Raw genomic sequence first — 22,046 nt, 5'->3', positions numbered from 1 at the left:
CTACAAACTTGAAATGTGCTTCCGCTGTTGTATGAAATGACAGTGTTATGCAATAATGGCACATCTTGCATCTAGGGATCTTTTCAGAAACCTGGTGATATTGTTTCTGGATTACAACACACTTTTTTTTGGAATGGTTCCTGTCCAGATTTGAAATGAAAGTGCCAGACTATAACGTCAACATTAGCTCTGTCTAACACATTGTGGCTGATATGAATGAAATTAGCTAACATGTCACCACCTTTAGCGTTACTTCACTGAATCGGCATTTTTGGGATTTTCAGTGGCACGGTAAAAACTTGTAATATTGTATTTGTCAGGTTGCATTGATTGTGTAGCCTCTATTGTAGCATCAGCAAAGTTAACACGCCTGGCGAAGATCCTCACTCTACTGAGTGCACTCTTCTCGTTTGTGTTGTGACTATGACAGACACACATACAACTGCTTCATAACCAAATCTTTTAATATATTTAATAAGGAAAGAGCGAGAGAAAGAAAGAAGCTGAGAGAAGGAGAGGAAGAAAGAAAGAAATAGAAAGAGAGAGAAACAGAGGGAAAGAGAGCAAGAGAGAGAGAAAGAGAGGGTGTCAGAGAGAGACAGCAAGAAAGAGAAAAAGAGAATAAGAAAGCAAGAAAGAGAACAGAGTATGCAAGAAAAGAAAGAAAACAGAAAAAGAAAGAAAGGCAGAAAAACATAAGAGAGCAAGAAAGAGACATAGAGGCTAAGAATGAAACTGTGAAAAAGAGACTAAGAAAAAGTCCACAATCACTGGGGTTCATTGCTGCATGGACGTTGCAACTCATTTATCATCTCTTATTTTGCTTTCTCTTTCTTTGAATTCCTCATTCCTTGCTTCTCTTCCTCAGCCCTGCTCTTCTTCCTCTGCCACCTCTTTGTTATCGACTTCCAAAAACTCAAGAAGAAAGAGAAGAAGAAGGAGAAAATGCAAAATCCCCTTAGTTTGGGGCTTTATTGTGTGGACATGTGAAGTTGTTTATGAAATCTGTCTGTTGAAATGGGGTGAGAATGTACAGAATTTAATGTTTTTAAGGGCTGAGTGTCTGTGGCTGTTGTGGTTATTTCTGTGGGGAACCCTGAAAAGTGCCAAACTCTCGGTGCTGTATAGGTATGGGGCATGCCCCCGCCAAGGCGTAACTTGGCGGGATGGCATACCTGCCATCCCAACATGGCCCAAAGTATGTTGACATGTGACATCCAACATCTCATCCAAAATCATAGGCATTAATATGAAGTTGGCCCATCCTTTGCTGCTATAACAACCTCCACTCTTCTGGGAAGGCTTTATTCTTGGTTTTGGAGCATTTCTGTTGGGATTTGCTTCTATTCAGCCAGAAGAGCATTAGTGAGGTTGGGCACTGATTGGGAGATTAGGCCTGGCTCACGGTTGGCTTTTCAGTTGACCCTAAAGGTGTTGGAATGGAGTTTGAGTCAGGATTCTGTGCAGGCCAGTCAAGTTCTTCCACACCGTTCTTGACACAGAATCATCTAGAACGTTATTGCATGCTGTAGCATTAAGATGTGCCTTCACTGGAACTGAGGGGCCTAGCCTAAACTATGAAAAATAGTCCCAGACTAAGGGGTGTCCAGATACTTTTGATCATATAGTGTTACTATTTTGCGGGAGTGATGCTATTTTGGGGGAGTGATTTTTTTTTTTCTCTCCCCTTTGTCTTAATGAGGTTGACATTTTCACATCCCTTATGTGTCCTTCAACCTGCTTTATTTTGTCCCCTGATGTTGTTTTGAGGCAAAACCATGGTGATGGAATTTGGAGCAGATGGTGTTACTCAACGAGGTGAAAATTTAAGCAGCTGTGAGCGTTTTCACCACCACCCCCCTCCCTGCCAACCCCCTTTGCGCCGTTTTGTCCAGATGTTGGAGTTAAACAGTCGTGATTACGGATACCGCAGTTTACAGTTCCAGAAGGAACGGGAGCACGTGGACCCTCAGATGGCCTGCTCCACACGCCTTACCCGAAAGATCCTACTATCGCTAATCCCCACTACTGAACAGGAACGGGGTGTGCAGCAGAGGTGCTGAGGACGTAGCGGGGATGTAGAGCATCATTGAACAGAGAGCAATAAAACCTGGAGGGGACGGGGGGGTGGGCGAACATTGTCAGGCTTTTGCTTGCAGACCGAAATCTGCGTGGAATAAAAAAAGTCCCAGTTGTAGCCCAAAGTTCAGAGAAGTTTCGTCCCAAATTGCCAGGGTGTTTGACTGGCGGATATGCTAACCTCATGTGTAGAACATGGCAGGCTTGCGATTTCCAAAGCTCTCCACACAGTGTTCGTGAATGGGCTGGAGCGCTTGCATTGACTGTCACCCCACAGTTTGTTTGCCGTGGGAGCGCGGCAGCAATGACGACGACAGCCACGGCAACAGCTGTCTGCCAGCTGAAACCTGCCAGTGGCTCCGGGGACATCTGGAAGCTCGTGCCAGAAAACCCGGCCTGGCTGCTGCGCCTCGCCCTGCCAGCACGGGACTCTGGACACGCGGAGCAAGAGGACGGGTCGGCCATTTGCTGTTTAGGCTCAAATCCTCAATGTCGTGAATTAGCCTTTATGATTGACAAGTAACAGCTGAATGTGTCGCACTGTCCCTGCCTTCTGACTGCTTCATCCTCAATAAATGAAAATGACCGAATCTGTTCATCGCGATAACATGAAAGGGAATGTTTTTGTGGAAGACTGTCAAAATGAAGTCTAACCATCAAACTGAACAAGACTCGTGTGAAAGTAGTTGCTTAAGTACTTTGGAATCTTTGCTGTAACACAAAGACGAATGTGTATGCTTGTGTGTGTTTGTGGGAGATGGTCAAAGTGAAAACTGCAATTGAAGGAGACATGGATGAATGAAGTTTCTTAAACACTTTCTGAGAACAGTACACAAACATAATCTCTGCCTGAGAAAATGCACAGTATATGTGCCAAAAACATAGCCCTCTGTTTATGGCATTCTGAGGAGACGGAGCTGTTGGCTTCTTGCTGGGCAGCATCATGGGTATTATATCGTGGGAGCCTCACCTTCCTCAGTGTTGACCCGGTGACCATATCTCTGTTGCCCCAAACCTCACTATGATGGTTTGACCTGGCTGTGTTCATGGCACAAGTGGCCCACTATGACCTTTGACCTTAGACCCCTGGGCATGTCCTGGCTTTCAGAAGAAAAATGTGGCTTGGCATGCAAGTTTGAGCAAGTTACTCATTGTGCGTGTATGTGCTTACCACAGTGTTTATAGGGCATAAACACGAGATGTTTACATACATTTTGCATTTCACAACACAACCGCCTGAGTGTCTAAAATTTAAAATAAAATAAAAAACTGATGAATCGGACAGATTCAGATTATGACAACAGGGACTGTGTGAAATAATGGCTAAGGTCATCTTTCTATTGTTTATGTTTTTGGCATTTCATTTTATTTGTTATTTCTACTGTAACCTTTAAGCTGACTAAAAAAATATGTGCAGTAGGATTCACCACTCTTTATCCCTGGGCTGACTTTTTAACTTTTATTCAACATTCTTTCTGCATTCCATTTTAGCAGTCATACAAATAATGGTTTTGCATAGAAAACCACTGTAGTTTGTCATAGGGCGTTTTGATTATCTTGTGTACTAGCCAAGGACTAAATTTACTTTGAGTTCTGAACATTGACTTGTCGTTACATCAGCCCAGGGTCACAGTTGATCTGCTGCATGTGACTAAGGAGAGTTTTAGTGGATCAGGGCTTTGGTGGTGTTGATATCATGTAGGCACTGGGGATAAAACGCATTGACTCTAACAAGGAGCAGAAGGTAAATTCTACAGATCTTTGGGGTCAGTGACTCTTGAGAAGGACCTCTAGGCATATGAACAAGCACTACTGTATGTGTGGAGTCCCAAAAATAAACAAAGGCCTGTATGGAATCAACATTTGTTGTCCTTAACTTTGACTTCGAACTAAATGCAAATGTTACACATTTCTTTCGCAAACTCAGTTTTAGATGGTTCCATAAATGGTCATTCTTCAGCATAAATGCATTTGAAAGGGGGTGCACAGTGTGGGTTTCTGGGGGAGAATGTTTATACCAAACGTCTTTTAATGTATTCCAAATGTGCAGAAGTGGGGTACTTTCATTGCAAACAAATCCAGTTTCTTCTGAAAGATGTTCAGAAAACATGGCGGTGTGTGTGTGCCGGGGGGGGGGGGGCTGGCTGAGCTGTAATCATTCCTGGCTGTGTGTAACAGGTGGCTTTCAGATGCACAACTTGAAAAGGTGGATATTGCCCTCCATTTGAAACCATGCCGGGAGTTTGCTGAAGACAGCCAAGGTCCTGACTGAGAGGCAATTGTTTGCTTACACTCAGTTTGTTTCAACAAACTGAAAGAGTAAATCAATTATATTTTCATGGTTTTCATAAAAATTAATAGGATTTCTTATTTCTCCTTGCTGCTTCCTCCTTGGTCATAAGTGTGTTGATGGATTCCAGATTCAGGTAGGGCTATTATGACTGTAAGAGCATTTTATGTGAGTGGTGACCTGGTGTAACCTGGCACTACTGCTTTTCCCACCCTCAGTTAGCTTATGTTTCATAAGGATGGATAGGCTGTCTTTTGTTGTCAGTCTTATCATTTTATCTCAATTTAAAGTCTTGCCTTCCTATTCTGTTATAGGCTGGCAGGGAGCATGGCTGTAACCAGCACGGAGACTCTGGGCCAAAGCACACAGTGCAAATCTGTACAAACACATCAAAACACAAGCAAGACTTTGACCTACTGTATGAAGGCAGTAACTGTCATTAAAAAGCAAAATAATTTCCGGCTGTGTATGGAGCCCATTTAGTCCTGCTCCTCGTTTGCTCCCTCTCACAGAGGGGTGTCTCCCGAGAAAATTAAAAATGAAACCCCGTCTGGATTTGAAAGTGCTTGAGAAAATCAGATTAATTCAGTGACGGTGTTCAATATTCACAAAGCTCGTAAGTCTCCCGTGAATAATATGCTGATGTAAGTGTTTGTATGAATTTCAAGTAAAAAAAGCCAACTTTTTTTGGTAGGTCTATTATGAATTCATCATTCGTGTACAAATAAGGTCGTTCAAATATGGCCCTTGAAGTTGCTTGAACATTTTTTAAATCGGGAGCACTGTACTGAACTGTTGAGGGTCGCAGTTTTCTTTCAGGAGAAGAGCCTGTCAAGGCAGTGCAGCATGTGATTTAGAGTTCTGAAACTCTGGAAGAAAAGCTGAGGTCAGCGTTCCTGTAATGAGTGAATGCATGTCCATTCCAATGGACAGTGACCCGCCTCCCTTCGTTCACTTTAGAGAGCTTGAGATTCTTGGACAGCCGTTTTGTCAGACATCTGGAGATTTTTAATGGAAAACTACATGTAACTGGAGGATCTTGGCTTGGCAGTAGATAAGAAATAAAACTACTCTAAGCTGTGCAGTATTTAATGATGAATGATCTCTGTAAATACTTTAGAACAAAGTTATGAAAACAGTAAAACAAGAAATGCAGCATATACAGATTCTGAACTGCTCCTGCGATGACTGAACATGCTTTTTTATTTGGATGTTTTATTTATTTTCTTGGGAAGTTTTTTGCATAGGTCTGCATGTAAAAGTAATTGAACAAAAAATGAACTTTTATTGTGGCATGTACACATACTGTTACACAGGTCTTGCACATCACTGATCATTTGAACAGTGGATTTTGAGAATATGAAGTGGTCCACCCCCCCCCAGTTCAGTGTTTTCCCTTTCTGTAGCATTTCATGCCATCACTGTGATGGCACATGCGCTTTATAAAGCAAGGGGAGATGTTCTGCTGCCCGTCTTTCACAGAGCGCTGCTGGGAAGGTGAAAACATTGTGTGGTCTTCCTGCGGGAAGCCGCCTCTCACCTGCTGCTTCTGGGCTGGACTCCCAATGATTCATCATGCACACTGTCCCTCTCGCTCTCACTTGCACATCGCACGCACATGCACTCACACGCATGCACACATGCACACATGCTCACTCGCATACGTGCTCACACATGCACTCGCACGCACACACACACACACACACATTCACACACTCGTGCACACATGCACAACACACACATGCATGCTCACATGCGCTCACTCTCATACGCGCGCACACATGCACTCGCGCGCACACACACACACACACACACACACACACACACACATTCACAACACACACGCGCGTGCGTACACACACACGCTTACTGGCAGTCAGGAGGACGGCCCTCCCCAGCAAATATTAGTGCTTGTGCTGAGAAGACGCCCTTGAGACGTTTCGGAGGTAATTTGCGTTTTGCTGTGACAACCTTTTACCTTGTCTGTTTCCCATCGGGCCCCTGTGGCGGCCCGTCTGGCTGTGCCCAGTTTCTCTCCGGTACATAGGGGGGAGCCAGAGGGCACAGGCTGTGTCAAATCAACCCTCCGGTCTTTGAAACATTTTTTCGTCAGTGTACATTACATTAGTGTAAAATGCACAATTACAAAACACAACACACATGGGTGTTGGAAAAAAAACCTCTAGGGGCCTGTACAGTGTGTAACCCACCTTACCCACAAGTTATGTGGATATACATTAAAATGAACATACACATAGCACAATTCAATACGGTAAACAGGAAAATGACTACTTGCCAAGAGAATAATAAATGATAAAAACAGTGATGTGTCCCTTGACTGACTCGTCCAGCTTGCCACCATTTTCTCAGGCCCCTCCCACACCCAGAGACCACACCCGGGGATCGATGGTTCCCGCCAGGAGAAACCTCCTTCCCCGGCGGATGTAATAACAGCGGGCCTCGGCGGTGCAACTCAACCCGCTCCGGAAGCCCTCGCCGGGGGTCGCGTTGCACAGTCTAGACAGGCCGTCTGACTGGGCCTTTCAGCCGGCTGGCTCATCGGGTGTTCGTTTGGCAGGTCAGCGGCTTTGCCGTTCCTCCCGGTGGTTTGAGAACATTAGAATGCGCGGTGACAAGAATAGGCCATTCAGCCCCGTCCTCACTCCTGGCACGCTGACATGGCAGTGCAGACCATCACCGCCTCTGGAGAACCGTGGCAATATTGGTAACAGATATTATGTTTGTAAAAGAGCATATGACATGACAAGATCAGGTCATTCAGTTCATGTAGGCATGTCATTTAGGGACTTGGACACCTCTGTCTCCACTACATAGCCTGCCAAATCATTCCATGCACTGACAGTTGTGTTTAAAAATACATTAAAAATATATACAAATAACTGGTATCAGTATGGAATTTATCTTCACTGCAGGTAAAGCTACTGTTTGCTCCACCTTTGATTAAGATTCAGTGATGAGGTGGCTCTAGTGGCGCAGCCTGTAGAGCGCTAACCACATGCCCAATGAGAGCCGTGACGTCAGTGGTTCGAATCCGACTGCTGTCTTTTGTCACACGTCTCTCCCTCTGTCTCCTCCTAATTCTTCCTGTCTCTCTACACTGTTCTATCAAATAAAGGAAAAAAACATATTTAAATATTTTTAAAAAAAAAATTCAGTGATGACACCTGGCCTGTTTTTATTTTTCTGTTCTAAGATCATGGAGGCTGACTCCACCCTACTGTCACTAGCTTCCCTGTTTACTTGTAACTTGTAACCTATATGTCTACAACCGTCAGGATCATTTCCCGCCAAATCTGTTCTGATGTCAGGTTTCGCTGTTCGTATTAGATTTTGGAACAGCAGCTGTTTACTATCACTCATTACCAAGAAGTATAACATGTACAACAAAGTGCATGTATTTCGCTCAGTGTTCCTACGTGTTTGTTGTGGTAGTGATCTAACCAAATGTAATTGCACTTTCACAAGTCATAAAACAACTAAACAAGTTCTGTTCCACTTGGCATTTTTTTTTTTTTTTTTGAAACCCAGAAAGTAAACTGTCCATTTAACCTGAATCGCTTCAGTATACAGTAGGCTATATGCAGAATGTATGAATGGTTTGCATGTAAAGAATGTAGGCTGTGCAAGTCACTGTGGGTTAGAGCATCTGCCGAATGTCTCTGTGATCACGTGTTTGAAATATGCTATTTGAAATATGACACACATGCTGGAATGTGCCTGGGATCGCAGGTGTGAAATATTAGGATGGAGATGAGCTTTGTCCTCCGGCAAGCATATTATGTCACACAGTGTCAAATGATACCGTAAATATAACAGATTTTGGTTCCTTTCTGAACTCGTCTGTCAGCAGCTCTGGTGTTTTGAGGAATTTAGCCTTTGCTTCACAGCTGTTTGAGATTTCTATCTTTTTATAGCAACATCTGCAGGTTTCTGTCAGGATTACAGATACATTGTCTGTCCAGATGTTTGGGAAATCTTCTGACAATGGCTGCCAGGATGACAAAAGCTGTTTTTCCAAGAAAGATTTCCAGCTCCGCATTGCCGGATGCAGTTACCTGTGTGGGACAGGGATTAGGGGTTGTTTTAACGGAAGCTTTTAGAGGACTGTAGGGGTCGTGGACTTAGGGGGAAAAAAAACATTAGCATTGTAAGCGCCTGGTACCTTTAAGCTGTGAAGATTTATATGACCTTTTGGTTTCATGTCTGCAGAGAAGTCTGATGGTTCAGTGTATGAGTGAAATAAACCTGTTTTCTTAATATTCATGCTATTCCAATTATGATCTTGCCTGTGCCTCATTTTGATCATAAACATCTTTCAGTGGCCTTGATCAGCTGAATAGCCTGTTGTAATCAGTAGGCATGATTCCTTCATTCCTCTTCTTTCTGCTTTTCTTCCTCTACTTCCTGTTCTTTGTAAATATCATCACCACCTCCTCCTCCACCTCCTGCTCTGTCTCTGGCCTGTATTCAGTCAACATTTGTCCTTAGTTTGGCTGACAAGTAACTGCAAGTGCTCCGCTTTTTCTTCACAATCTCAGTTTGGTCAGTTCATTTTAGTGATTGCTGAACTTGCCAGGCTGTGCTTGTAAATAACAAAAACTGGAGATTTGCAATAAACTGTCACCCAGTTTAAGGACTGCTGTTCATTCCATCCCAACCTTTATTTTATTCTTGAAGTCGATGGCATGAGCGATTGAGAAAATGGGCGCTCGGATCACTTGCATTCAGGCTAAATTGAGAGGGTTAAAGTTTTGCCCAAATAATGCTAATAGTGGTACTCGGTTTGATTAGTTGCCATATGCACGCATGTTCATTTTATTAGAAAATTGCAAAATTTTTTCCCCCCATTGTTTAAATGGTAAATTGAATTATCTCGTCTACCAGTCATAGCCATCTTCAATATCAAGACGGTCTGTTCATGCTTTGTGGAGGTTGCTGGTTTGACTTCAATATTAACTGCACTTTCTGCGTGTATTCTGAACACTGCCCTTCTGTCGTCCGCGAGCACTGGTTTTCTATTACGGCGCTTTATGCTAATTCTGTGAGCCGTCTGCTCTCTGGTGTAGAAGGCTCGTTCTTTCAGTGGCCCTGCGCGTTCATACACAGAGCTCGCGCGAAAGTGCTCAATTTACTGCTATTGCCCTGGAGTCTGGCCACAGACCGACGCTTCCCTCGAGTCCGTATGTGAGGCGCTGTCCATCACAGCGCACCAAAGCTTGCTCAGTCGCTAGCCGCTTCGACACCACTGCGGTCTTATTTAAATGCGCGTAATAAATGTGTTTTAATTTAAACCTACCCCTGCTGTAAACGGATATCTTCTCACGGGTCATGTGTTCCAGTCACCTAACTTCATAATATGCCGAACATGAAAGTTAATATCTCTAAGATCTTTAAGAGACGGAATCACTTTATTCATTTAATCCTGTCTACTTGTTCGACAAGTTTTTTTCTCTCGCTCTCTCTCTCTTTAGCTGCAGGCTAAACTTGCCTATAATATCGAGTTTCAGATATGTGCATATAACTGTTTAGTTTTGATGGGAGTTTAGATAACATAGGCTGATTGACAGGACATATTTATGAAGTGGGGGTTATGTAGTGCATAGCAGGGGCTGTTTTCTAAGGGTCTGATTGCGGACTTAGATACTGTACTCTGGTAATGGATGACATTAGTGTCATCTTCATCTTTGTCCTGATGACCTCTTCTAACATTAAAGGCATTAGCAATCAATACCTTCTGTGTTAGAAGATCTTGTCCATACCTAGCATTTTTATGCCTTATAGTGGTGTATTCAAACCTGGATACTGTATAAGATTTATTCTGTTCTGTAAGTTGTCAAAAGATATTCAGAAGAAGAAAGTAGCCAAAAACTGAGCCTTAACAGGAAAATGAATTTTCAGACTGATGTGTTTATCTAATAATGGTGCAAGGTACCAGTACCCCCTGTTCAACAGTTTGACCGTTTCTGTAGCCCCCCTGTTGACAATGAGCTAGAATAGGGGGTTCCCAAAATTTCTGAGCTCATGACCCCTTTAATCAGGGAACGGCCTACATTTTACCCACCCATTGCTTCAATGTAATGGCATATATGGTGATTATTGTTAAACATGGTAGTTCAGTGCTTTAAAAAACAACTATGTTCACTGTTCAGTGCCAGGGTGCACTGTTTTATTTGGCTGATGCGGATGTTGGTGGAAATCATATTATACGCTGTATGTAACCCACCCACAACCCGTCAGTGGGTCTGGACGTTCGGCTAGGGAACCACTGATCTAGAACCCAGACCAGTAACCGTAGGAGCAGTGAGGAGCAGTGCTGTACAGGGCCTTTGTCTTTGCAGACAGCCGAAGCAAAGCCCTCCCAGATGGTCGGAACCACAAATATTCTTGCAGCCCAAGTTGCAAGAAACTGACAAAGAATGTGCATCGAGTGGAGGGGAACATTTCCGCAAAATTGAAAAATTGCTCTGGAGTCCTTGAAGTGCATGGAGAAAATAAACAAAGCTAGAGGGATGGTGGCTAGCCGCAGTTTATTAGGACAAATCCGTAGCTAATTTTATCACAACGAATCCTCTAATTATTTGCTTTTGATTGTGGTGGTGGAGGGGGGGGGGGTGAGAGGGTTTGTCTGTGGCACACTGTCTTTAGTTCTGTATTTCTCCAACAGTTCACAGCACTGGCTTTTATCCGTCAAGGTTGGAAAATTCACTTTGATTAAAGAAACAGGGAGACGAAGAGACGGACCGAGTGAGGGTGTGCTCGAGAGAACAGATGAGTGAGGAGAGAATGGATGGATGAGGGAGTTAAATGGTAAGCTAAATTAGTGAGTGTTTGAGCGAAAGGGAAAGAGACACGACGGATGGAATGAGTGAGAGGCAGCAAAGAGGGGAGGGCGGCACTTTAAACGCTGACACATTCATACCTGTGGATCAGGCTCACCTCAGAACGACATTATCAGACCGAGGCTGGGCTGTAATATCATCTCAGAGGAATGCATGGGCTGCTGTAAACCAATAGGTTAGCATTACCCTGAATTACTTGGCACGGTAGACTGGGTGGTACTGTACATTACTAATGGTTGGCAGAACATCGGCTTTGTAGTGTTTATTTAACTTTTTCGCAGTCATCAGGAGTAATCTTATGGCATTAGGGGATGTCAGCATCTATTTAACTCTGGAGGGCGCAGAGAGAGCGTCACCACCAAGCAAGGTTTATGGCGCATGTTTGAGAAAAAAAAAATTAAATTATGATAACAGCTGTACTGTATGATGGGGTTGCATTGAATGTAATGTCTTGATTGCACATACAGTTGAAAGCAATGAAAATTTTTAAAAAAACTTGAAATTCACAACAAAATAGTACCAATAAATGTCACTTTTTTACGGGCTTTTTTTGTTGCTGAATTTGTCCTATAGGTGGCTTAGGCAGCTTGAAAAAACGGTTTGGAGGCCTGCCTAAGACAGGAAAACCCTCTAGGTTTTGGGAGTTTTGTGTAAGGGTATAGCCTGTCTTAGGCAGATCATGCCGTGATGATGCGGCAGTGAATTGTTGAACACACTTTCAACCAGAAAAAGCTCAAATTCGAGTGAATTTTGGCCGGCCAGAATCCTGAAGCAATGAAAGAAGGAAATTAAGAAAGTGTTTGCACGTGTGTCTGCGTGTGTCCTCGTGTTCTTTTTTCATGCCTGCGGAAGTGTGCGTGTCCATTTAGTTGGCATCAAAAAAGTGGGCCAGCGCTGTGCACACAGTGGTTTGTTTGCTCTGAGAGAGGTCAGGGCTACACCGGGCTACCTGAGAACACCCCTCCCCCTCCCCACATCCCTCCAATCAGTACAGTCTCACTCTGCGTTTGAAACTAGGCCGAAAACCAGGACTCTGTAAATTATGTTCCTCTTATTTTAACCGTGGTAAACACCCTGCTTTTTTTTTCTTTTGGGTGAAATTCAAAGCCCAGAATCGCCCAGGTGAGCATCTCTTTAACGGGAAAAAGTAGACAGAATTGACTCGGGTTACGGGAACTGAGTTCAACTGCAATGAGTCAAACAAAAGAGGGGCTCGTCCTTTTTACGCGTCTGTTGGCTCGTGGCCCTCGTGATACCTTTCCGGCCAGCATATAGTGTAAAAATTACCTTTGTTTGATCAGCATTCAGAATGGGAGGTTGTTCTTGTAGGCGAGGTCGCTGGGTTCTCTGTAACAGGTGTTCCTTTTGCGGTTTGGCCAGTTGCTGGGATCTTTCACAATGGATGCGAGCCACCTGTTTGTGATTTGGATTTTTGTGTTTGTGATTAGTACAGGCCGTTAATAAGGCTTTAAAAAAACTTCCCTGAGAATCCTGTGTCTCATTGGCTTTATCATGTCTTTAACTCATTTTTGTACATTGTACCCTCCTGCACGTTGAGCTTCTAATGGAGTCTAAAGCCGCATTGTGGTTAGTAAGGAACACAATGTTAAGGTGACAGTGTTATTTTCAAAGCAGATATAATGAATTGTCCTGTGTTACTATTCCCTTTCAATAGGACAGCATCTTCCTGATGAGCCCTGAAGATAACGCCCACCCCACTGAAGACGAGCAGACGGTTATTCATCGGCCAAAGAGGAGTCCAGGCAAACGAGCAGAATCAGGTGTGGCTCTTTTTTTTTTTTTTGTCCTGTGCTTTTCTTAAGTTGCATGCGACACATCGAGCTGCAACTTGCCTGCAGTAATCAGTCTTTTCATACATTTCAGCGTACACTTTACCCATGCTTTAAAATGCTCTGATCTTGCAGTCCATTCAACGGTGAATTGAAAGACGCAACACACTTGAAGGTTCACTTCACCTTGCACTCAAGACTTTACTCTATTGAATTTAACAAGGAGGACACTCATGTTTTGTCCCAAGACATGGCCATGGTCTGTCCCTGAAAAAGATGGTTTGCCCCCTTCACGTAAGGGGGGAGCAGCTGCCCCACATGGAGGAGTTCAAATATCTTGGGGTCTTATTCATGAGTGAGGGGGAAAAAGAGCTTCAGAGATCAACCGCCGTCTAGGTGCAGTGGCCGCAGTAATGCCAGCATTGTATCGGACGGTGGTGTTGAAGAAGTTCAGAACCGTTCATGCTAGATTAGTTCAGCATTTAGTACTACACTAAAAATCAATCACAAATATCTGAGTTGGACTTCTGTAGCTGGTGTGTACTTTTAAAAAGGCAACACTTCCTGTTTTAGCGTGAGCCACTTCCTATTTTTAGCACAAACCGCATTCTGTTTTATTCTTCCATGACCCTCATGACTTGAATCGCACAAGGAGGACAGATGTTAATTTTATTTTTTTTTGAGGTGGGTCATTGAACCATTGCTGTACAGGTAAGCTTGGGTAGGCTCTAAGTTTAAGTCTGACGTGAGATTTGAGGTATGTTTGGGAGGGGCTGATAATCTTTTGGATGGCACAGATGAGGGCCGCTGGTTGAGAGGATGCTTTTTTGGGTGGGGCCACTTTGCACAACTGCTTGAAATGAGTTCTTAGACAGCGATGAAGCAATGCCATTTTGTGGTTATGTTAATTAAAATGCTGATTTCCTTGGCACGTTTACAAATTTAAACAAATTTACATACACACTGACACTTACACTGACACCAGCACAGAAATACACACACACACACACACACAAACCCATGTTGTAATCTCCTGCTGCCACTTCAAATGAGAAAGATAAATCTTCAATCATAAACATGAAAGCATACCAAACATACTTGCTTATATGCGTAAATACAAAAAAGTAAATCTTTGCCAGGAAACCTTCTGAAGCGTAATCAGACGAGACCAAATCATGGTAATTGCTTTTTTTTCTGTCATCACCCATCCCATGCTTTTAGTTTGAAAGAAAACAACAAATCGTTTCTTTTGATGTGGTATTCAGTCCAAAACCTGAGACCTCACATAAACACACGCGCTCACACACACACACGTGCACACAGATACAGATGCATGCTCACTCACACACACTCACACACTCAATATGTTGCACTTACTGTATGTTTTGAAGTGTGTTTATGCTAAATCTAAGGTAACAGTTACTTATTTATCACACAGAAGCTTTTTATCCCTTGAACTTTTTCACATTTTCTCCTGTTACACCTTCAAAATTTTAATGCATTGAAATACTTCCCCGCCCCCCTTGCCCCCCTTAACCAACACAGTATATTTAACTGTTACGACTGGAAAAAAAACTAGACTTACTTTTCAAATTTTCAGAAGTATTCACCCCTTGGGTATGTCTATATGAGCGTTGCATGTTTAGATTTCAGAATTTTTATCCATTCTTCCGTTGCTCCAACTCTGCTAAGTTAGGTCGAGTGCATTTATGGAATTCAATTTTCAGGTCACACCTCAAATTTTCAATGGGATTTAATTCTGCATTTTGGCAGGGCCATTCTTGAATACCATTCTCTTGTAGTTTTTTTGCTCTGTGCTTTGGGTCATTGTCCTGTCGGAACATGAATCATCACCCTCTACACAGATCTCTTGTAGACTGAAACCAGTTCGCCTTAAGGATTTGTTTGTGTTTAGCTCCATCTAGCTTGCCCTTGATGGCAGCAAGTCCCTTATTTAGAAAGGCAACCCCATAGCGGAGTGGGCAGTTCTGATTGGCCATTAAGTTTCCATGGCAGCCACACAACCAAGGCCGGCCACTTTCAGTCAGTTCTCGTCCCCTTCACTCTTTCTACACCTTCTGTTTTGGGCCAAAAATCCAAAAACGCTGTCTGTTATCTCACTGCGGAGTTCGATTACAGATAAATATAACCCTCACTGGAAAGCTGGAAAGAAAGGGGACTCAAAAGGATTCCATCCACAAAAACATGTTTCTACATGTTACTGTCATCCACAGAGGATGAGCTCTGCTTTAATTTTATCTGTCTGTGATTTATGTACATTAATTTCATTTGTACCAGGAGTGCGTGAAAGTGTTCGTTTTCTACCACAAGGAAAACAAATCGAGTCTTTGATGGAAAGTGTTATGACTGAGCATAGGCAAACACATCACAATGCAGCACTTGCCAATGAATATACATGGTATAAAAATGACGAATGCATAAATTCATTATGCGCAAAACCCATGTATCTAAACCCGTTACCCAGAGATGAACCGGGAACATTAAACTCCGGTCTCAAATTTCATCTCAAAGCCACAAAGCGCAACAGTGACTAATGATCACTCATCTTTCTGGATGGGGTCCTGACTCACTGCGGTCAGTAGTTATCACAAAGGAGCGCGCTTGTTCCCGTGGCCTTCCCGGGCCAATTTCCGAATCTGGCTGTCGGTTCGGCCGTGTGATCGTCCTCCAGCTTATTTGGCGAGATAAATCAGTCCGAGAAGATGAGCGATGAGAATTCTGGCACAGATACGGTGACCGTGGCTCACCCGGGCAGCCGTTAGCACGGTAGTGACGTTGACTCGCCAGTAACACTGTATAGCAAAGATCCTCAAGAGGAGAAAAGATGCTGTGCACGTACAGCGTGCTTTGCTTATTTCTTTTGGTGTTAAACTCATTTGTTTTTTTACTTCTAGCATATGTATATGTTGCCTATCCATCTCAACTACCTTTTAAAGAATTTGATGTTCATTATTTGTGTGCGTTCTTTATTTTAATGCCAGAATGTTTCTGCAAGCCCATCGCGTTTCTGCCGTGTCCTTCATCGATGTGTGAGAACACACAGCTGCCACTTCTTCTTGCACTGCATTTTTGGCAGATTTCAGGCGTTTGCAGGATCATACACACTCAGCACTGACACTGGCGTGGATGTTCTTTTATGTAGCTAGCTTGATTCATTTTTTTTTTGGCTGGATATTTATTATTTAAATAAATCATTATTTATTAAAGCAGTGCAACAGTAAACCTGTGTTTCAGTAGCAAATATATGACAGCGTACCTGGGAGTCAAATGTGCAGTTTTTGTGGTCCAAGCACAGCACCTTAACCTCTATTCTAGTTCTGGTGCACACCACACATGGATTTGCAGTTAGAGCCTCTCTCATTTATTTTACATGAAAGACAGTCCTAGTTCAAATGCATATTTGAATTGGCCCACTTTGATTCTGGTAAGATTTGAAAGCATTCTGAGGGGATAATGGATTTTCCAAAAACACATGTTACTAATCAAAACCTACAATTATATGGAATAGTTTTGTTCTGGGTAAGAACTGATTTTTTTTTAATTGTCCGTAATCTACAGAGATTTTAGTTGTGTATGAAAGTTTTAAAATAAACTTTTTTTTGCCTGTAGCCAGAATGAGAATCTTCAAGTTAGATGACAGTAGCAAGGAATTTCACACAGAATTATGACTGCAACTTCACATGGCAGTGATAGTGCTGATGAAAAAAGTGTTTTTTATGGATTTATTTAGCCTATTTATTTATTTTTATTTGGGGGGGGGGGGCATTTTTCATCCCATTGTTTGTCTTGGGGAGCTGATCACATTCGTTATGGCTGAATGCTGAAGTCCCTTTGGTAGTTCTGTCTCTTGGATATCCAGCTGCACATGTTTTTTTTTCCCTTCTGTGTTTCTTAGGGATGCCAAGAAATGAAGTAAAAAACAAAAACCCTGCCGCATTTCAAATGGATGCACGCAATCAGGAATGATTATAAAAGATGTTTCAGCATCGAAAATGTGTCATCCTGCCTTGTAGAAAAGACACTGGGGCTTGGGCATGCCGGATCATACTGCCTGCCCTGGTCTTTTACGAAGAGACAAAGAAATAAATCGAGAGAACACTCAAGGCAACGGCAACACAAAGATCCACAATTTGCGCGTGGTGTTAAAGCGTGTTAAAACCCACAGCCGTGCCAAAGGAGGATGAACTGGATTGTGAAACAGCGAGGTGACAAAACAGGGTGGAATCTGGTGCTTTATTTGCGATGCGGACAGATTTACAACAAAGTATTCACTCGTGCACAAAGCAGGTTCTGTTACGATATGGCAGCCAGTATTTATTCTTTGAAGCAACCACTGTTTGGTGATTGAAATGCAGTTTTTAAATTATATATTATATAATGATAATTGAAGGATTTGAGATGTATGTATGTGCTGAATTGGCAGCTGACCTGCTTGAGTGTAACTGGTGCAAGAAATTAGCATAGTGTCGCTCCGTGCTATTAGGAATTGAGACAAACATATCTCAGTTTTTAAAGAAATTTTTTTTTTCTGTACCCTCACTGGCGTTTATTGTGAACGACTTGTGAAGGAAAGAAACGCTGATTAGGCCTGTCGAGATGCTCCGCGCAGGCTGTTGAAGCATCATTTCAGCGCCCTGTGGCCTGCCTGCTTGTGCTGGTCTCAGTCGTTGGGTAGAGGCTCACGGGTGAATCCGCCTCCTTCACGTTGGCTGTCTGCCCCGAAGATGGAGGCCCGGGGGCGCTGTCTTTGTGACGCTTAATCCCCTTTGATCTTTAAGCCATCTCCGTTTTTTAATAGGCCGTGGAGAACTCCTCATTAATTCCTCGCCCTACCCCCGCCCCTGCCCCACCTCAGCGCCGCCACCGTCCGCGTAATGGAATTTGCTGAAGGGAGGTCTGCGCTCTAATCTTTATTGAAAGGTACAAAACGGTTGTAATTCTAACCGTCTTGTCAAACAAGGAAAGGGATTAGGAGGTCAGTGTTTTGTAAGTAGGCTTCTTTTTTTTTTAAGAGAAGTAGACTGAAGCGTGTTGCGACTCAGACAGGGCGTGCGGTGCTGCTCAAGTGTTAGGGTTTGGGTCCTGGTAGCTTTCCCGCCGATGAGGCCATCTCTAACGCCTCCCAGACTCCCACCCCCAGCCATGACCCAGACGCCGTTGTGGGGAAGGTATATGTAGCTTTCCTGCAAAGCACATGACCATCCCTGTCAAGTAATGGCAGAGTCACTGGTTCGATATGTTTCCACCAAAATGCCCATTGGCACTCTGGTTAGCTTGAAGTTTGTCTTTTTAATTTTTTTTTCATTGTTTTTAAGGATAGTATCCCCCATATACTTGCCTTTGAGAAGCTGCCTATGCCATTTATAATAGCCAAATGTCCCTAGAAATATTGTTCTAGAAATATTGTCTAAATTTGGGTATGGAACAGTCAATGCTGTTCTCTTTCTTTCAGTTTTTTTGGAACTGCGTGTATCTTTGTAGTTAATGGATACTTAAAATAGGCTAGACTGTGTTTTTTTTTTTTTGAGGGGGGGGCTTTTTGGCTTTAAATAAAGAGCGGTTCCCTTGTTTGAATGAAGTCCAGGATGCAAACAGAGCTCAGAGCTATGGAATGCCTGTTCCTGGCCTCTCCACCTGTGTCCCAGTGGATGTTTTTTTTTTTTGGCTGTTTTAAACACAGACCAGCGCTCACTGTATACTTCTGAAAGTCACAACAAAGGATTTTATCCCTCGTATGTTGTTGAAATAGCAGGGTTAAATGGGAGGTTTAACGGGAAATGGTAAAAATATTCTCACAGTTCCTACATTTGGTAAAAGAGGGGAGGGGCCTGTCTCTCTCCCTTTCTCTCTATTTCTGTCTCACTCTGTCTCTCATTTTTTTGGATTCTTTTTTTTCAGTAACCAAGCATAGAAACTGGGGCAACCTTAAAAAAACAAAAAAAAGGGGGGGGGGGGGTGCCTCCTTCAAGTCCCGTCTGCCGTGTGTGACTTTCCAAACAGATCCGAGCCGGGAGCCTTTCATCATTCCGCTGGGTTCTGGGAAAGGAGAACACTTGCAGAAATAAATATTCCTTTCTAGGGACATCAGCACCTGCTGAGAATATTTTCACCAAAGCAACTGCTGATTGTAATTGTGCCAAGATGGGGCTCCGAGCCTGTAAAACGCAAACAGACTGCTTTTACGCGCTCATTAAATTAGAGCGTTAGGCACTGATTAAAGTGCCGGAATAATGTTTGAGGTATGTTACCCCAGTATGTCTAGAACAGAACTGTTCAGGTTCGTTGTTTATTCGTGAGAGCATTTTGGGATAAATGTAAAATTGTATCTGTGTTCGTTGCTGTTCTAACAATGAATTATGAATGCAGAACTTGAACACATCAGTTAATGAAGCAGATCGGACAAATGATAGATTATTATTTTTTTAAGTAAACCTTTTTGCTCATGCTTGTCTGGGCACAAACATGTTTTGGCTGTTTTGTTGTTGAGGCACTTTCAGGACTTAGGATTTAGAGTTATGAGGAAAGTAGAGAATTTTCTCCCAGTGCTTCTACCTGCTTCTACCTTGAAATACAAAAATGGCATACATTTTCTATTCCTCAAAGCTTCCTTCCACAGTGTTTGTTGAAATGACTGACATGACATGACTGATTCCTACGAACTCCCAAGTTATGACTGGGATTGTCCTTTCTCTTTCATGTTAGATGCACTTTGCCTTCATAAATATGCAACAATTTGCCTTCCAAGCTTTTTTAACAACAGATGTGTTTTTGTAGTACGCATTGGGAAAATGTGTTTTCAATCTTAAAGCTGTCTTTGATGATAATTTGTTCCATTCATTAACCAGTTTTACCACTTCTTTATTTTAAAGGGATAGTTCACTTTCTGGAGGTTTAAAAAAAAAAAAGTATTTTAGTGCATGCTTTTGATTGGCCCAGACAGGTTTATGTGCGGAGAAGGATATTTTAGATAGTTAGATAGAAGTTTCTGATGACCAGCCAGCTTTACAATGGCTAGTGTATGGGTATTCAGGAGTATGTGATCTAAAGCAAGGAAAAAAAACACTTCAAGTGAGGTAATGTTTCATTTGGGGAGAGTGCAGAATAGCATGCACTCTCCTCCAAAATGTGAGCTGCTTTGATTTTCACCCTGACTTCTTTTCTGTCGGCAGTTAAATGATAATTTTGCATCCACTGATTGAACAACCAGCGGCCACCTCTGATCTGGCTTCTCCTGCTAGTCTATCTGTCACTCTCTGTCTGTGTCTCTCACTCTCTCTGTCTCTCCTGCTCCCTCTCTCTCTCTTTTTCTACATCTATCTCACTCTCTCTGTATCTCCTTCTCTCCCTGTCCGTGTCTCTAACTCTCTCCGTCTCTCCCTCTGTCTTTCTTTCTACAGTATTTCTCTCCAACTCCCTCTGTCTCTCCCTCTCCCACTCTCTCTGTCTCTCCCTCTCTCTCTGTCTCTCCGTGTCTCTCCCTCTCTCCCTTGCCCTCACTTTCAGTCTCTCCCCCTCTCTCAAACTCCGCAGAGTGTGCAGATGAACCCCTTGGTCTGGTATCCGATCTGGACCATGCCTGGCGATTAGTGTATTTACACACTGTCTCAGTCTTAAGCACGCACAGGCATTGCATGGGAGTAGAAAGCTTCATGACAGCTTGTGCAGGCATGCACCTGATTGTCCACAGGGGGTCACTACTGCACAAGGGGACAGAATCTTCCCTCTGACTGCAGTTCTTCCTTCCTTGGTTTGATGCTGTGGACAGTTGTGCACTGGCCTGTGTGGCCAATCACCAGGCATGGTCCAGATCGGATACCAGACCCAGGGGTTCATCTGCGCACTCTGCAGAGTTTGAGAGAGGGGAAGAGACTGAAAGTGAGGGCAAGGGAGAGAGGGAGAGACACGGAGAGACAGAGAGAGAGGGAGAGACGGAATGAGTGGGAGACAGAGAGAGTGGGAGTTGGAGAGAAATACTGTAGAAAGAAAGACAGAGGGAGAGGGAGAGACGGAGAGAGTTAGAGACACGGACAGGGAGAGAAGGAGATACAGAGAGAGGGAGAGACAGAGAGAGTGAGATGTAGAGAAAGAGAGAGAGAGGGAGCAGGAGAGACAGAGAGAGTGAGAGACACAGACAGAGAGTGACAGATAGACTAGCAGGAGAAGCCAGATCAGAGGTGGCCGCTGGTTGTTCAATCAGTGGATGCGAAATTATCATTTAAAATCCGAAAGATAAACGCTGTTCAAGCACTAAAGGACCCCAAAGAGTGCTTTTCATTTTCATCCTGTTACCTGGGTACATAATCCTGCTTTTATTATCCGTTTAAACTGGTTGGCACATGAAGAGTGCTCGTCATCGTCACGGTGCACCGTGCCAGTCGGGAGATTACTGCTGCATGCTGGGACAGGGCTTGCCCCAGCCTCTTTCTTATAGTCCTCAATGGCCTCTACATTTTAAGGGCATATAACCCTCATTGTAACCCAGGCTTTTCTGTCATTTTTATTGCTTTCATGCAACCTATGTGTGATAAGTTTCTGCTATCATGCAGTCATGAGTGAAATGACGATATGTGCATTTGTATTTGTCATATCGTGAATGCCTTGCATCACATAATGGTTATGCATTCGAAATGTCACAATGTGCGTGCGTGCATGTTACGGTGTGCAGTACAGGAGATACGGAATGAAAGTAACCTGGAAAATTTGTCTTCGTTTTTTTATTTTGATAAATTAGCACTTTCCGCTCGGTGACAAATAGTTTCATTGCGCCCATTAATAAAAATCTTTTTTCCGCGTGGAATGTTCCTGAGCGCACAAGGCTTGTGTTCGGTTCAAACGGCCCTCGTTTTCATCACCCCTCCTGCACCAGAATAGCTTGCAGGTCCCCGGTGAAGGTGACTCACCCAGCATGGTCAGCGTTCCACTTCAAAGAACGCGTTGAGCTGAATGGGGACCGGTCATCTGGAACCAATAGCCTCGGACGGATCGCACTGCCATCCCCTTATTTTG

The 22,046-nt window shown here is 43.3% G+C and overlaps 1 protein-coding gene across 5 annotated transcripts in view; it reads left to right on the top strand.

The window, feature by feature from the left end:
• Window positions 1-22,046, top strand: part of LOC135250242 (ectodysplasin-A-like) — a 47,931-nt gene that overhangs the window by 18,614 nt on the left and 7,271 nt on the right. For 4 of the 5 annotated variants that reach the window (XM_064326339.1, XM_064326338.1, XM_064326337.1 and 1 more), the window contains exon 2: window positions 12,905-13,010. In XM_064326339.1, the coding sequence (XP_064182409.1) occupies window positions 12,905-13,010 (106 nt within the window). Of the gene's footprint in view, window positions 1-4,435; window positions 4,986-12,904; window positions 13,011-22,046 lie in introns of those variants that run through there. The other variant, XM_064326340.1, reaches the window with a different exon arrangement.

This window comes from Anguilla rostrata, chromosome 3 (assembly GCF_018555375.3).
Source record: "Anguilla rostrata isolate EN2019 chromosome 3, ASM1855537v3, whole genome shotgun sequence".
In the NCBI taxonomy this organism is placed as follows: domain Eukaryota; kingdom Metazoa; phylum Chordata; class Actinopteri; order Anguilliformes; family Anguillidae; genus Anguilla; species Anguilla rostrata.
The sequence above is the reverse complement of the archived record's forward strand: the minus strand, read 5'-3'. Positions and strand labels throughout refer to the sequence as shown.